General features: G+C 38.4%; 1 protein-coding gene across 1 annotated transcript in view; it reads right to left on the bottom strand.

Moving 5' to 3' along the window:
* Positions 1–13,824, bottom strand: part of LOC128660144 (relaxin receptor 1-like) — a 291,316-nt gene extending 277,492 nt beyond the window's left edge. The window contains exons 1-2 of the mRNA XM_053713798.1: positions 13,794–13,824; positions 13,344–13,490 (exon numbers count right to left, since the gene is read on the bottom strand). Coding sequence (XP_053569773.1) covers positions 13,344–13,490; positions 13,794–13,824 — 178 coding nt within the window. The remainder of the gene's footprint in view (positions 1–13,343; positions 13,491–13,793) is intronic.
* Between the last annotated feature and the right edge of the window lie 4,564 nt (positions 13,825–18,388).

Consider the following 18,388-nt stretch of genomic DNA (forward strand, 5'->3'; position numbering starts at 1 on the left):
CCATCAACAATAGTAACATCCAAATATGACACACAATATTGTTACATACACGTGTACTATGCAGCTAGAAGGAGGGTAACAGTTCCAAGCCTCACTTTGAGATATCGATGTTCAGGCGTGCAAAAATAATCATATCAAAATCAATATTCAGAGACAAACCGTAGCAAATGGAGGCGTATGTCATGACTAAAGAGGTGTCAACTATAATTTTGGGCTAACCAATATATAACTTCATTTTATGTGTTATCAACTGGAGTCTGGTCTCCACATCTATAATATGAAGAAAGTAAAAATAGCCTTTATACCTGTCTTGATGTGGAGAGTTGGCTTTTAAGGTGACCACAGGTGAGTCACAAAGAGGGGGAAAGAGAGGGGGGTGCAGTGAGCAAGAGCCACTCGAATTATGGGGGAGGTGGAAGGGGGGGGGGAGAAAAGGAGAGCGGAGCCAACTATGGTAAGGTTACAGGATGAGCTTATTCATGGTATTATGTAGACTATAGATGAAAATATGTTTTCTGTGTTATGTATACCTAAGGGCGTAAGTAGTTATAGCAATGTTAGTTGAGAGGAGGGGGGGATAAGGAGGATGGAGTATTCCATGTGTGCCCCATAAGGGGTCATGCCGGAAGAGACAGGTAATTAATATAGAGCGGGGGTGTTAATATAGGGGCATCTTATCCATTTTACTAGTCTAGTGGCAAATAGCTCCATGGCAGTCTCAGGTCCAACTAAGAATTTGGGAGGTGAGTCCAGGGGTCATCAGCATATAATATGAACCTTATAAGGGGGATTCCCTATATGTATATTGTTAATTGTACATTAACCTGTATAATTGCTAAATAAATTTATGTGTGGGCAATAGGCAAAATGGCTTATCTGCTTGTATTACTTCAGATGTAGTGGTATATGTTAGACATATAAATATCATATGAAGTAAGCAAGAATTAGTAGGGTATATTATCTTCTATAGCTGAACAGAGGTCTGCATGATTAATAGTTGATAGTGTATGGACCAGAATAGTGAGAGAGGTACCTAATAGGGTTAAAACTATTCGCCAGCTATTCTAAAGTTGGGAGGGTGCAGGAAGTCTGCATACAGTAGAAGTGAAAGTAAGTATAACAGCATGGCTGCTATCTGAATTAGCTCTCAGAACACTAGTAATACATTTTATACATGAAATCCCCTCTAATACATTATGATCCCCCACAATATCACACTGGGTATATGACAAGGAATTAAGACAAAAATGGTAACAATAAATCGCTAAACTGTTGAAACTTGCGTATAAGCTAAATGAACATGAGCAATCATAGAACCCTTTAACAGTAATAACTTCTAACCGGATCGCCCATCAGATATTAAAGTCCACATTCAGGGAGGGAGAGTGAAACAAACATGAGAATACAGTTGCAGAGATTAGGGTCCACTGTATATAAATGGGATATCTTTAGGTACAACACCCAATGCCGGTCTTCCAGCATAGCTCGGCCTGAGGACCACGGAGGGCCCTACTAATTAGTTCAGTATTACAGTTCATGGACCGAATCATGGAGCCCACCTGCATGCTGCCATCAGTACTGCGTGAATGTAGCTCAGATAGAGGAAACAGATCTCTCAGAACTATGCTGCCCTTATATCTAGGTTGCTCACTGTGTAGCAAAGACTCTACGAGTAACAAGATGGGAGGTCTGCTGTACTGCATCGTGAACAGGGACTTAGGCCTCACTCCTCTGTCTGCGTGGAAATTTCTCACGTCGCCACCGGTCTTCTCTATGTCAGAGCCGGGGTGCGCAGCTTTCAAGTATAGAGGAGGAGGCAGGTTATCCTCTAAGCCGTTGGGTGTGATCAGGTTCACCTCAACCCCCACTCCGGAACAGGAGTCGGGTGCATCAGGGTGACATCGGCGGTAAGATCAGGCTGCTGGGAGAAGGTAAAGAGGCCTTGTCTGGCTGTGTCCGCCATCTTATCCCCTTCAAGCAGATGCGCCACCGGGGCGGGTAGATTGTCAGAGTCTTCTTCTGGTGAGTCCGGTGCTTCTTCTAGGCTGAGAGACAGGCATCGAGAGAGGTTAGCAAACTGGGTGTCCATGCGGTGGCTTAGTAGGGTTAATGCATCCAGAATTAAGGAGGCCATCTTCTCGGCTAAAAGGGGGATCAGGTCTCCCTCTGCAGGCTGAGCCGTGTGAAAGAGTCTAGCAGTTAAGAGCTATCTGAGTCTGTAGGGCTCCGGTAGAGGCAATGAAAGCAGTCAGCTCCTCGCTACTAAGGTTGACGCTGAAACCCCATCAACACTGTTACCTCAGTTGTTTTCACAGTCCTCTGCCAAATGGCTCAAAATGTAGTCAGAGAAGGCTATAATTTAATCTGAGGTCATATTTGCCTTATAAAACAGCATTTTAGGGCTATTTGTGGCTTTTATTGGTGCTTTAGAGCAGGAGTTCTAAAAATCTGCGTCTGCTCGGCTCAAGAGTTGGCTCCGCCCCAACTAAGCCATTTATTTAAAGTTCCTAATGCTACTATTGATCATATGTTGCAGAGAAGTGTTTGAGTGCTATCTGTATGGGAATGCCTCTCACAAAGTATAGAAACATCACCCTTTGAACAGATGTATAAATGTTAACAACCTCCGGTACATTTGGCTCCTTGTATTTATACTTAGAGGCTCTATTTTGGCAACAGTTGATACTAAACCCTCTTTTTCCTCTTAATCAGTTGTTTTGGCTACTACAAAGTAACATATTTGCTGTAATTGTTTTTCAGTAGTCAATCTCCACCACTATTTGCCTCATTTGGAGAAGCCAATCTGGGCTTGAGTTTGCAGCTGATAAGACTAGTCAGGGTTATATTGTTACTATAAAGTGACTTGTATTGCAGTTGTTACCTGATAAAGCTGAATAGTAACATATGTAGCAGGGTTAGCCATGAGCCTGCAGTATGCTTTTTCCGTTTCAGAGCTAAATTACATTAAATGGGACAGAATAAATAATACATGTATCTTGCAAAGCTGTTTTACTATGCATAAACTAAACATTCTAAATAACAATCTCAAGGTGTCCCTTTAACCTAGAAGCCAGGCAGTAAAAGGTCATTTCTCAATGGGAAATGTCATAGGCCTCCCAGGTGATATGTGGACTTTTTCACCAATCCCCTGGTCTATAGTGAGCTACTCCTTGAGGATTCACAGCCCTCCCCTGGTGAAATGTGGACTTGTCCACCAATCCCTTGGGTTGTAGATGCTGTTACTAATTTAGATTATTGGCATTGTGCTCACACTGCCTAGGATGGATTTGTCTACTGGAAGCAAATTGCTGCAGCTGAGGTAAGCACAGAGGATGGAGGTGCTGAGAGGTAAGTAGTTACCCCTTCATAACCTACTGGCTATTGGTATGAACATGTTCACATACTTTACATAGTCTGGGGACATATATTTATACACAATACACCTTACACTTAAAACAGTTTAAAGAACTTTTGGGCACTTTAAAAAAACTTTCGGCCAGATTACAAGTTTTGCATTATAAGGGGTGCGGTGCTAATTTACATGTTATTGTCACCGCTCACTTACCTACAGCGCTGGTATTACAGGTTTTTATAAACCCGGCGTTAAATGGCAAGAAATAAGCGTAGAGCAAAATTGAGCTCCATACCGCACTCCAATACCAGCGCTGCTTAAGTCAGCGGTGAGCTGGTTGTACGTGCTCGTGCACGATTTCCCCATAGACATCAAAGGGGAGAACCAGCTGAAAAAAAGTCTAACACCTGCAATAAAGCCGGCTAAAGCTCAGTAACGCAGCCCCATTGATTCCTATGGGGAAACAAATTTTATGTTTACACCTAACACCCTAACATGAACCCCCGAGTCTAAACACCCCTAATCTTACACTTATTAACCCCTAATCTGCCGCCCCAACACCTATATTATATTTATTAACCCTTAATCTGCCACTCCGGACATCACCGCCACTATAATAAACATATTAACCCCTAAACCACCACACTCTTGCCTCGCAAACACTTGTTAAATATTATTAACCCCTAATCTGCCGCCCCCAACGTCGCCACCACTATACTATATTTATTAATTCCTAAACCTAAGTCTAACCCTAACACCCCCTAATTTAAATATAATTAAAATAAATCTAAAGAAAATCTACTATTAATAACTAAATAATTCCTATTTAAAACTAAATACCGGTACTTACCTGTAAAAATAAACCCTTAGCTAGCTACAATATAACTAATAGTTACATTGTAGCTATCTTAGGGTTTATTTTTATTTTACAGGTAAGTTTGTATTTATTTTAACTAGGTAGAATAGTTACTAAATAGTTATTAACTAACTACCTAGTTAAAATAAATACAAATTTACCTGTAAAATAACACCTAACCTTACACTTCAATTAAATAAATTACCTAAATTAAATACAATTAACTAAATTAAATACAATTACCTAAATTACAAAAACAAACAAACACCAAAATAAAAAAACCCTAGCTAAACTAAACTACCAATAGCCCTTAAAAGGGCCTTTTGCGGGGCATTGCCCCAAATAAATCAACTCTTTTACCTGTAAAAAAAAACCAAACACCCCCCAACAGTAAAACCCACCAGCAACACAACCAATCCCCCAAATAAAACCCAAACTAAAAAAAAACTAAGCTCCCCATTGCCCTGAAAAGTGCATTTGTATGGGCATTGCCCTTAAAAGGGCATTTAGCTCTATTGCATCCCAAAGCCCTAACCTAAAAATAAAACCCACCCAATAAACCCTTAAAAAAACCTAACACTAACCCCTGAAGATCCACTTACAGTTTTGAAGAGCCGACATCCATCCTCAACGAAGCGGCAGAAGTCCTCATCGAATCGGCAAGAAGTCCTCAACGAAGCTGGGAGAAGTCTTCATCGAAGCCGGGATAAGTGGTCCTCCAGACGGGCAGAAGTCTTCATCCAGACGGCATCTTCTATCTTCATCCATCCGGCGCGGAGCGGGTCCATCTTCAAGACATCCAACGCGGAGCATCCTCTTCTTCCGACAACTACCCGACGAATGAAGGTTCCTTTAAGTGACGTCATCCATAGAATTCTATCAGCCAATCGGAATTAAGGTTGAAAAAAAATCCTATTGGCTGATGCAATCAGCCAATAGGATTGAACTTCAATCCTATTGGCTGATTCAATCAGCCAATAGAATTGAGCTCACATTCTATTGGCTGTTCCAATGCAAGCTCAATCCTATTGGCTAGTTTAGTTTATGCTATGTTTTTTTTATTTTGGGGGTGCTTTTTTATTTTGATAGGGCTATTAGATTAGGTGTAATTAGTTTAAATATCTGGTCATTTGTTTTTTATTTTGTGTAATTTAGTGTATTTTTTTGTAATTTAGTTAATTGTATTTAATTTAGGTCATTTATTTAATTGTAGTGCAAGGTTAGGTGTTAGTGTAAGACAGGTTAGGTTTTAATTTACAGGTAAATTTGTATTTATTTTAGCTAGGTAGTTATTAAATAGTTAATAACTATTTAGTAACTATTCTACCTAGTTAAAATAAATAAAAACTTGCCTGTAAAATAAAAATAAACCCTAAGCTAGATACAATGTAACTATTAGTTATATTGTGACTAGCTTAGGGTTTATTTTATAGGTATTTAGTTTTAAATAGGAATTATTTAGTTATTAATAGTAGGTTTTATATTGATTTATTTTAATTATATTTAAGTTATTGGGTGTAGGGTTAGACTTAGGTTTAGGGGTTAATAACTTTAGTATAGTGGCGGCAGATTAGGGGTTAATAAATGTAGATAGGTGGCGGCGATGTTAGGGGCGGCAGATTAGGGGTTAATAATATTTAACTAGTGTTTGTGATGCGGGAGTGAGGTGGTTTAGGGGTTAATATGTTTATTATAGTGGCGGCGATGTCTGGAGCGGCAGATTAGGGGTTAATAATTTTATTTTAGTGTTTGCGATGCGGGAGGGCCTCGGTTTAGGGGTTAATAGGTAGTTTATGGGTGTTAGTGTACTTTTTAGCACTTTAGTTATGAGTTTTATGCTACACATTTGTAGTGTAAAACTCACAACTACTGACTTTAGAATGCGTTACGAATCTTGAGGGATAGGCTGTACCGCTCACTTTTTGGCCTAAAAAAAAAGCTTGTAATACCGGCGCAATGGAAGTCCCATTGAAAAAAGACTTTACGAAAATTGGGCAAGTTAATTTATGGTACGGCCAAAAAAGTGTACGGGACAGCTGTACCTACAAGACTCATAATAGCAGCGGTAGTAAAAAAGCAGCATTATGAGCCTTAACGCTGCTTTTTTTTACTCATAACGCAAAACTCGTAATCTAGCCAAAAGATTCTGGAGTAGACTGTAGCTTTAATAAAAATAAAATATTTTCCCTGTAAGGAGGCAGTCACTTTTAACAAGCTAACTACCCTTAATAATTTCAAGAACACTGAAAGTATCAGGTCTAAAATCTGCAAAAACAAAATTGCATTCCCACCACTTAAATTAGTGCCATGACTTAAAGAGACTGTCTAGGCAAAAATAAACTTTCATGATTCAAATAGAGCATGTAATTTTAAACAATTTTCCAATTTACTTTTATCACCAATTTTGCTTTGTTCTCTTGGTATTCTTAGTTGAAAGCTTAACCTAGGAGGTTCATAGGCAAATTTCTTAGACCTTGAAGGCCACTTCTTTTCAGAATGCATTTGAACTGTTTTTCACCACTAGAGGGTGTTAGTTCACATATTTCATATAGATAACATTGTGCCTGTGCATGTGAAGTTATCTGGGAGCAGGTAGTGATTGGCTAAACTGTAAGTCTGTCAAAAGAACTGAAATAAAGGGGCAGTTTGCAGAGGCTTAGATACAAGATAATCACAGAGGTTAAAAGTATATTAATATAACTGTGTTGGTTATGCAAAACTGGGGAATGGGTAATAAAGGGATTATCTATCTTTTAAAACAACAAAAATTCTGGTGTAGACTGTCCCTTTAAGAACAAATTAACTTTCCAATATTTTAATCATTGTATCTGATTTTGTACATCACTGTGAGTATCCTGCAAATAAGACACCTGTAACTTGAAATAATCAAACAGAGCAGCCCTCTTAGTGACATCTCTCGCTCCATTCCCATTAAAGCTACACATGTGAAAAAAAGGCATACAAAAAGCAAAATAGGAAAAAACATGGCAACTAATTATAAAACAAGATGCAAAAAAGGAAAAATCGAATTGTAAAAAGATCCATAATTATTTTGCAAGAATTTTACAAGCTATAGAATTTTTTTTAACCTATAATGCTCAGTATTATCAAAATCAGTAAAAGAGGAATTTTTAAGAATAAATTGACTAAACTCAAAAAAGACTCAAGATCAGGAAAAAAAATCTGCAGGTTAACACACCTCTGATTTTTTGTCTCTTAGAAAATCTTTAATAACTTTTAAAGTATAAAATTACAGATTGAGAAATCTCATTTGTACTTTGTTCTTCTTCCCTTTCTAATTAAAAACATCATTAATAACTGAACCTCCAGAATTTCTACCTTACATTTTTCCCTCTCCTGACTTTCAGACACATAATCCTGCATATCCACAGCTAATTGGCTATCAGATACTCTATTTTCCAGATGATCAGTTTACCCTGCATCTTGTGCCGTTTTTACAAAGCTACCTCTCTCAGGCCTAGCTTCCATTGACGTGGTAAAGTGTGGAAACTGGAGGTAACATAAAAAATCTCCATACACTTTAATGGAGATAAATATTTTTATCAAGTTTCTACAATTTACCACCTCAATGGAATCATTCTGTCTTTTAACATTCCTTTTTGGAGCCTTAATGGGATGGTAAACAGCTACTTTCCACTATGCAACATGTGAATAATGATAAAAAAGGCACTTTCATTTATCAGTACCGTTTAATATGCGTTGATTAGAAAATAATACCAATTAAGCATCTTTATTCATGCCGCTGTTCCTCCGCCAGTCTATTTTTTTTGGGGGGCAGGTCAGGTTCTTCGATCCTCCAATCATTAGCAGGCCCAGCTGGCATCCTATTATGTTATTCATACACCCTCTACTCATATAGCACATGCACAAACTATTTTTTAGCCGTGGAGGATATCTTTAGTGCATGCACAAATTGTATATTGAAGGCATATAGCTCAGAGAATTACTTAGGGAGTGGGTGGGACCGCTTTCTATGTCACATAGTTCAGAAAGCAGGAAAAAGAGAGGGGGCGGAGTAAGCTCCTGACAGCTGGTAGGAGAAATATATCATTTGTAAAAATGATTGTGCAAAATTAAAAAATAAAATAAAAAATTGTGATTGACATTATGAAGCAATAAGGAATGCATAGGGCTATTTGAATTAGTTAAAATTTACCATCACTTTAAAAAGGGAGCCTTTTTCTTACTCTGTGTCTAAACTAACACAAACTAATTCATTACTGCGCCCAGATGGCTCAATTAAAGGGACACTGAACCCAAATTTTTCTTTCGTGATTCAGATAGAGCATACAATTTTAAGCAACTTTCTAATTTACTCCTATTGTCAAATTTTCTTCATTCTCTTGGTATCTTTATTTAAAAAGCAAGAATGTAAGTTTACATGCCGGCCCATTTTTGGTGAACAACCTGGGTTGTCCTTGCTGATTGGACAGCACCAATAAACAAGTGCTGTCCATGGTCTGTACCAAACATTTGCTGGCTCCTTAGCTTAGATGCCTTCTTTTTCAAATAAAAATAGCAAGAGAACGAAGAAAAATTGATAATAGAAGTAGATTAGAAAGTTGCATGCTCTATCTGAATCACGAAAGAAAAAATTTGGGTTCTGTATCCCGTTAAATCAGAACTGGCTGCTGTAAGGGTAACTAGCTTTCCCTCATCCACACCAATTATAGCCTCAGCTGCAATTTCAACCCCATTTAAATGTTCCTTTGCTTTTCCTTTATTCTTTTGTTTCAAAAGTGGGCAATGTTTTTAAACATTTTGAGAACCACCACAATTGAAAGATTTTACAGAATCAGAAGTAACAAACACAACATATTCCGAACCAACAATTTTAAACCTTAAAAAGGGATATGAAACCTCAATTTTTTTGCTTCTTGATTCAGACAGATCATGCCATTTTAAGCAACTTTCTAATTTACTCTTATTATCAATTTGTTTTTGTTCTTTTGGCATCTTTATTTGAAAAGCAGGGATGTAAGCTTAGGAGCCAGCCCATTTTGGGTTCAGCACCTGGGTTGCACTTGCTGATTGGTGCCACCAAATTCTTTTTAACAAAGATAATCAAACTAAATAAATTGGGCGGGCCTCGTGAACTATCACCACCTCAAAAAAAAAATAATTATAAAGGTAAGCATACATTTTGTTTTCTTTCTCAAGTTGGTGAGAGTCCATGAGCTTATTACTTCTGGGAACTAATACCCAAGCTGTGGAGATAAAGTTTTTGAAAAGGGCAGACACCTAATTTCCAAAGCGGCAAAAACATAACAGTGGTAGAATTTAGTAAAGGTATTTACGGATGACCATGTTGCTGCCTTGCAAATTTGTTCTATAGAATGCCCAGGAAGTTGAAACTGATCTGGTATAGTGAGCAGTAATGGGCTTTGGGGGGTTCCCATCTGCAAGTAAGCCCTGTGAATCAAAAGTTTCAACTAAGAAGCTAAAGTAACTGCTATGACTGTGTAGCCTTTGAATGAGCAAATTAGACGATTGCCTAAAATCCATTGTAGCTTGAAGATAAAATTTTAAGGCATACAATACATTCAATCTTTGGATAAGGACAAAGAGAGGAATTACAATTTCCCATTTGATTATGTCCAAAGAAACTACCTTTGACAAAAAAAAATTAATTTAGTTCTTAAAATAAAATCTTGATGAGAAACTAGATAAGGAGGCTCTCAAGAAAAAGCAGACAATTCTGAAACCCTTTTCACTAAAGAAATAGCCAAGAGGAACAGTACCTTCCACAACGGAAGCTGAATAACTAAAGCATGAGAAATTGGCTTAATCATTGGTTTAAAACCTGAACAAAACTCTGAATATCAGGATGTTTGGCAATTTTCTTATGGCATAAGACAGAACTCTGACCCTTCAGAAAGCTAGCAGACTTGTCTAAACTCTCTTGTAAGAACTGCAGAATTATTGGAATCCTGAAAGAGTGCAAAGCCATGACTTTCACACCAAGAAAGAAAAAACTTTTGATACTTTGTGATTGAGAGACTTGAGATCTTGATGATAAAATGGACCTTGAGATAATAGGTTATGACATAGTGTAAGAGACCAAAGAGGGAAGATGGACATCTGTACTAATTCTGTGAAACAAGTTCTGCGAGGCCAAACTGGAGCATTCAAAATGACTGACAACTAGTAATGTCGCAAACTTAAAATTTTCCGTTTGCGAACGGCGAACGCAAACATCCGCAACTGTTCGCGAACGGGCGAACCAGGCGAACCACCATTGACTTCAATAGGCAGGCGAATTTTAAAACCCACAGGGACTCTTTCTGGCCACAATAGTGATGTAAAAGTTGTTTCAAGGTTACTAACACCTGGACTGTGGCATGCCGGAGGGGGATCCATGGCAAAACTCCCACGTAAAATTACATAGTTGGTTTTAATCCATAAAGGGCATAAAATACCTAACATTCCTAAATTGTTTGGAATAACGTGCTTTAAAACATCAGGTATGATGTTGTATCGATCAGGTAGTGTAAGGGTTACGCCCGCTTCACAGTGACAGACCAAACTCCCCGTTTAACGCACCGCAAACAACCGCAAACAGTCCATTTGCACAACCACGAGATAGATTTGATAGATAGATAGATACATAGATTAGATAGATAGATCAATAGATGCAATATACATTTGATAGATACGATAGATAGATATATAGATTTGATAGATAAATAGATAGCTTTGATAGATAGATAATTTACCAGACAGAGAATTACAAGACGTGCGGTCTGAGACCCATGGTAAGGTTCCCAGAGGCAGTTGCGGCGCCAGGGGACGTGTATATGGCATGGATTTTAGGAACCGGGAGATGGAAAAAGATGCTTGGTCGGTCCTCCTACTTCAAATTTGGGGCACTGCGCGTGCAATCTACTGTGCCACCAGATATGAGTGGTGTGTGAAGTAGTACTATTCTTATCAGTTTAATACCTGTTATGTCCCCTATCAGGGTACATGTATATGGCATGGATTTTAGGAACCGGGAGATGGAAAAAGATGCTTGGTCGGTCCGGCCACGAGATAGATTAGATAGATAGATAGATACATAGATTAGATAGATAGATCAATAGATGCAATAGATACATTTGATAGATACGATAGATAGATAGATAGATTTGATAGATAAATAGATAGATTTGATAGATAGATAATTTCCCAGACAGAGAATTACAAGACGTGCGGTCTGGGACCCATGGTAAGGTTACTTCCTTTAGCAGAATTGAGTACCTTCCACTGCGGTGTCCCCTATCAGGGGATGTGTATATGGCATGGATTTTAGGAACCGGGAGATGGAAAAAGATGCTTGGTCGGTCCGGCCATGAGATAGATAGATTTGATAGATAGATAATTTCCCAGATAGAGAATTTTTTACCCTCAAACCTAAAATCTATCAGCCAATATTATAAATCACTACTGTCTGGTCTCTAGATCAAACATAGTGAGAAATATTTGCTTAGCACAAGCAGTCTGCCACACAGAGGAAGGGTTGAATAAAAAGAGAAATAAAAGGGGGGGGGGGGGGTCGGGGAAAAAGGGTAGATTAAACGGGACAGTATACATTAAAATTATTGTTTAACCCCTTAACGACCAAGGACGTACGCCACACGTCCTCAAAAAAAATACAGTTAATGACCAAGGACGTGTGGCGTACGTCCTTGGTCTGGAAAGCAGTTGGAAGCGATCCTGCTCGCTTCCAGCTGCTTTCCGGTTATTGCAGTGATGCCTCGATATGGAGGCATCCTGCAATAACCCCCCTTGGCCATCCGATGCAGAGAGAGTCACTCTGTGGCCCTCTCTGCACCGGACATCGATGGCCGGTATCGTTGGTGGGTGGGAGCTTACGTGGGAGGCGGGTGGGCGGCCATCGGTGCTCTGTGTGAAGTCGAGGGGGGCGGGATCGGGGGCGGGATCTACGGGGGTGCGCACGGGAGTGCGTGTGTGCACGGGGGGTGGCGGGCGGGCACGTGCATGGGGTGGGAGCGGGTGGGAGCGGGTGGGAACCGCTACACTACAGAAAAAAAAAAGTTAAAAGCTAAAAAAAAATAATAAATCTAAATATTAAAAATGTAATCTAAGGGACCTGGAAGGGGTTGGGGGTTGGTCTTGGTGGGGGGGGAAAAGCTACACTACAGAAAAGGGCATTTTTTAAAACAAAAGGCACATTTTTTTACAAAACTGGGTACTGGCAGACAGCTGCCAGTACCCAAGATGGCGCCCATTAAGGCAGAGGGGAAGGGTTAGAGAGCTGTTTGGTGGGGGATCAGTGAGGTTGGGGTCTAAGGGGGGATCCTACACATCAGCATATGTAAATATGCTTCTTTTTTTTTTTTTTAAAAAAAGGGCCAAATACCTTTTATTTTAGTACTGTCAGTTCAGTAGATCAGTAAGTACTGTTACATACAATTAAGTTTCTCCAGTGTGTGTTTTTAAATTATTCCCATTTTTTATTTTTACATTGGTTGTATTTAGTTTAATAAAGGTTACGTTTTAATTTTTGGTACTCATCCCCAATACAGGAGTAAAATTATCTACTATTTTGACACAAATTATTCAGTGGAATCTTGAGTGCTATTAGGTGTATTTCTTTAAGGGGGGGTATAACCCTCTTTATTCTATGTTAAAGTTGTAATACAAAGCACCTATACCTAAATAATAAAATCCCAATTTAGAGGGTTTATAAAGAGTTACAGAGTCTGAAGTTATATACAAGTAATGCCACTGGTTTTTGTACCCTATCATCTGTGTGCCATGTCTCTACTGTGGACACTGATGTTCTTCACTGCTAGTTTGTATTTTTTTTTTTTATTAAGCAAAGTATATGTTTGTTGTTCAATTTACTTCTTAAGTAGATCACTATGACATATATCATACAAACCATTTTAAATGTTCAGATGTTTGGTGACTCCTTATAATAAAGTTTGAATTTATTATCATTATTATTTTTATAATCAGTTATTTGTAGAGTGCCAACATTTTCTGCAGCGCTATATTTGAAAAAGGGCAGCTTGAGTTTTACTAGGATAGAAATAATAAAGCTCTTTCTGTTTCAGTCTGGCAGTAGATCATTGAATTATATACACACCACACATTAATTCAACTTACCACAGTTCTCCTCATCTGCCCCATTGGAGCAATCTTTGTGCCCATTGCAGTGTAAGAGCTGGGGTAAACAGATAGACAGATTCCCACAAGGGAATTGCCCCAATGGGCAATTGCCACTGTCCAGATCTGTAGGCCTCATAAGGGACTCTGCAAAATAAAAAACAAAAAAAACACAATTAATCACACATTGACAGCTCACTCTAACATCTTACACTGTCCTGATATAACCCTGTGAAGCACATAGACAGAGGAGTCTCATACTAGAGACCCAATATAAAAACAGCTTTAGATATATAAAAAGCTAAATATTTTGTTCCTGAATAAACAGTCATTCCCTTGCCTAAATATATGGCATATTATTAATTTGTAATGTGAATAAGCTTTATGAGGACTAGATAAAGACTGTGTCCTGAAGAAGGGAGTTTAAATAGTGGGGAGGGTGTTTGCTACTGTTAACAGCATCTCTAGTGTAGGCAAACATATCGTTCTGCAGAAAATCCAGTGTTAGTGCAATGCTAATAAATAATCTTTCATAGTTAACTCTAAATATATTAGAATATCATATTAGATAGGAGTAATTGAACTGAAAGAGCTATACCTCAATAAAAAATATTTTATATATATATATATAAAAGCCCTTTTGTGCTGCTTAACAATTCTGTACAACAAATGCATAATCTGTAGAAGAAATAATCAGCTAACAGAGAACAAGATGCCTAAAGAGAGGAAAAATGCAAGCCATAATTATTCTTTGTTGTAGATAAGAGCATTGACACACTGATTGCTCTGTTATATCCAGTGGAAGTGATACTCCTAATTGGAAATCATTAAATTCTTAACACTTCCACATTTTTGGAGTGCAGTATTCATCCTAAACCTGCACGTTGGATGCTCTTTGCCTCATATCTGATTGGCTCACCATAGGATCCTGTTAGGAACCTACATAGTTTCTTGGAAAATCAGAGTTTATCAGCAAAACAAAACAGGACTATAATTCCCTAAATACAATGCAAAGTCTCTATTGACAGCCTCTTAATCACATGCTTTTGTATTTGCTTTTCACAACAGGAGAATTATAGTTCATGTCGGCCATATAGATAACATTGTGTTCACACCCGGGAAATTATTTAAAGGGACAGCCAACACCAGAATTTTTGTTGTTTAAAAAGAAAGATAATCCCTTTATTATCCATTCCTTAGTTTTGCATAACCAACACAGTTATAATAATACAGTTTTTACCTCTGTAATTACCTTGTATCTAAGCTTCTGCTGACTGCCGCCCTATTTCAGTTCTTTTGACAGACTTGCATTTTAGCCAATCAGTGCTCACTTATAGGTCACTTCACGTGCATGAGCTCAATGTTATCTATATGAAACACATGAAATAATGCCCTCTAGCGGTCAAAACCCACCACCCACACAGCCCTACTCTAAAACCCACCCAATCCCCCCTTAAAAAACCTAACACTAACCCCCTGAAGATCACCCTACCTTGAGCCGTCTTCACCAGGCGGCATCTTCTATCTTCATCCTTCCGAAGCGGAGCGGGTTCATCTTCAATCCAGCCGACGCAGAGCATCCTCTACAAACAAATTCGTAACGAAGAATGAAGTTTCCTTTAAATGACGTAATCCAAGATGGTGTCCCTTGAATTCCGATTGGCTGATAGAATCCTATCAGCCAATCGGAATTAAGGTAGGAACAATCCTATTGGCTGATGTAATCAGCCAATAGGATTGACCTCGCATTCTATTGGCTGATTGGATCAGCCAATCGGATTGAACTTCAATGCGATTGGCTGATAGCATCAGCCAATAGGATTTTTCCTACCTTAATTCTGATTGGCTGATAGGATTCTATCAGCCAATCGGAATTCAAGGGACGCCATCTTGGATGACATCATTGAAAGCAACCTTCATTCTTCGTTAGGACTTCGTTTGTAGAGGATGCTCTGCGTCGGCTGGATTGAAGATGGACCCGCTCCGCTCCGGAAGGATGAAGATAGAAGATGCCGTATGGATGAAGATTTCTACCGTCTGGAGGACCTCTTCTGCCCCGATCGGATGAAGACTTCGAACCCTCTGGAGGAACACTTGTGCCCGGCTGGGTGAAGACAGCTCAAGGTAGGGTGATCTTCAGGGGGTTAGTGTTAGGTTTTTTTAAGGGGGGATTGGGTGGGTTTTAGAGTAGGGGTATGTGGGTGGTGGGTTGTAATGTTGGGGGGGTATTGTATTTTTTTTTACAGGTAAAAGAGCTGATTAGTTTGGGGCAATGCCCCGCAAAAGGCCCTTTTAAGGGCTATTTGTAATTTAGTATAGGGTAGGGATTTTTTTTTTATTTTGGGGGGCTTTTTTATTTTATTAAGGGGATTAGATTAGGTATAATTAATTTAAAATTCTTGTAATTCTTTTTATATTTTATGTAATTTAGTGTTTGTTGTTTTTCCGTAATTTAATTTATTTAATTTAATTGTAATTAATTGTAGGTAGTTTAGGTAATTAGTTTAATTATAGTGTAGTGTTAGGTGTGATTGTAACTTAAGTTAGGATTTATTTTACAGGTAATTTTGTACTTATTTTAGCTAGGTAGTTATTAAATAGTTAATAACTATTTAATAACTATTCTACCTAGTTAAAATAAATACAAACTTACCTGTAAAATAAATATAAACCCTAAGCTAGCTACAATGTAATTATTAGTTATATTGTAGCTAGCTTAGGGTTTATTTTATCGGTAAGTATTTAGTTTTAAATAGGATTAATTTATTTTATTATGTTAAATTAATTTCGTTTAATTTAAATTATATTTAAGTTAGGGGGGTAGACTTAGGGTTAGACTTAGGTTTAGGGGTTAATAAATTTATTATAGTAGCGGCGACGTTGGGGTCGGCAGATTAGGGGTTAATAATTGTAGGTAGGTGGCGACGACATTAGGGGGCGGCAGATTAGGGGTTAATAAATATAATGTAGGTGTCGGCGGTGTTGGGGGCAGCAGATTAGGGGTTCATAAGTATAATGTAGGTGGCGGCGGTGTCCGGAGCGGCAGATTAGGGGTTAATAATAATAATGTAGGTGTCAGCGATAGCGGGGGCAGCAGATTAGGGGTTAATAAGTATAATATTAGGGGTGTTTAGATTCGGGGTTCATGTTCGAGTGTTAGGTGTAGACATAAAATGTATTTCCCCATAGGAAACAATGGGGCTGCGTTAGAAGCTGAACGCTGCTTTTTTGCAGGTGTTAGTTTTTTTTTCACCCAGCTCAGCCCCATTGTTTCCTATGGGGAAATCGTGCATGAGCGCGTTTAGCCAGCTTACCGCTACCGTAAGCAACGCTGGTAGTACAGTGAGATGTGGAGCTAAATTTTGCCCAACGCTCACTTTTCTGAGGCTAACGCTGGCTTGTAGAAAACTCGTAATACCACCGTTGGCTTAAGGGAGCGGTAAGAAAAAAAGGAGCGTTAGCCCCGCAAGCCCTACCTACAAAAACTCGTAATCTAGCCGTAAGTTTTTAAACAGTTTTATACTGGATTTTTAGATCAGTATATGTGCATATTATTCTTTATAGTAGTGTCTATTACATGCAGTTAAATGAAAATTGGTGTATACTGTCCCTTTAACAGTCACCAACTGACATTTCTAAAGGGCTCTTTTGTTTTATGTCTCATACAGTAACAGGGATAATTACCATGAATATGTGTCTATCTTTGTAGACCTAGGGGCATATTTATCAAGCTCCGGATAGAGCTTGATGTCCTGTGTTTCTTTCGAGCCTTCAGGCTAAAGACCGCTGCTCCATAACCTGTCCGCCTGCTCTGAGGTGGCAGACAGACATCACCAGAAATCATCAACCCAATCGAATATGATCGGGTTGATTGACACCCCCTGCTAGCGACCGATTGGCTGCAAATCTGCAGGGGGCAGCATTGCACCAGCAGTTCCCAAGAACTGCTGGTGCAATGATAAATGCCGAGAGCATATGCTGTCGGCATTTATTGATGTGCAGCGGACATGATCGCCAATATCGGATCATGTCCGCTCGCACAATGATAATTCGGCCCCATTGACTGGAACTTACTGTTTTCCAAAGCCTGAAAACTTTATTATTTTTTTTCAGTTTTTTTTTTATTTTAACAATGTTTTTATTGAGTTTATATAACTTATAAACAGAAACAAGCTTACAGTACAGTTATGGACATAAGCATTTGTCTACACATTGGTAGAACTGTCAGATAAAGTCTATTATTTATACCCAGATTCCAACATGTGGTACAGAGTTTTTCAACACTACACCTTTAGGATAGTATAGCATAAAATGGGAATAAATATTTTTTAACATAGGCCCATCTGATTGAGAATAATTATCCTGTATATTTAATGTCTAACCTCTTTTGTATTCATGACGTATTATTTCCCAAACCAATAAGTGGTCCCTTTTGGACCAAGAACATTAAAAATATGGAAACTTGGGAATAGTAATATCCAGATCAAGGGGGTAGGGGATATATATGTACATTAGCAAATTATGAAATAATTTTAGTGGTGTCCGGTAAAATAATCATAGAGTCACTACTATAGTCTGACTGCTTACCGTTCTATTTGGTTGCTTCGAAAGTAAATTATATGTAATACTGGTTAGGGGATGTGAGTTATAGGATACATTTTACCATGTTTAGCAAGTAAACTGTGGGAAAAGGCGGAGCTATCAGTAAAAAATAATACGTTAAGAAGGGAAGGAGTGATTAGATAATCAAAAATATGGGAGTCAGGCAATCTACCATCTAAGAGACATCAGTTTAGTAAAAGGACATACTATGAGACCTTCCTAAATCATGTGACAAAATGTAATACAGTATATAATATGCAATAAGACAAAGCTAATATTGACTAATATTTAACTATCAACTTCCATCATTGAAGTAACACAAGTTCGCATTGTATGGGTCACAAAAGCCACTCTCTCATATTGTTATATATGTGTATCCCAGGAATAAAGATCACTCCCACACATATAGGAGAATAGATGAGTTCTGCATTACACCTATATCT

Source organism: Bombina bombina, chromosome 1 (genome assembly GCF_027579735.1).
Source record: "Bombina bombina isolate aBomBom1 chromosome 1, aBomBom1.pri, whole genome shotgun sequence".
Taxonomy (NCBI): Eukaryota; Metazoa; Chordata; class Amphibia; order Anura; family Bombinatoridae; genus Bombina; species Bombina bombina.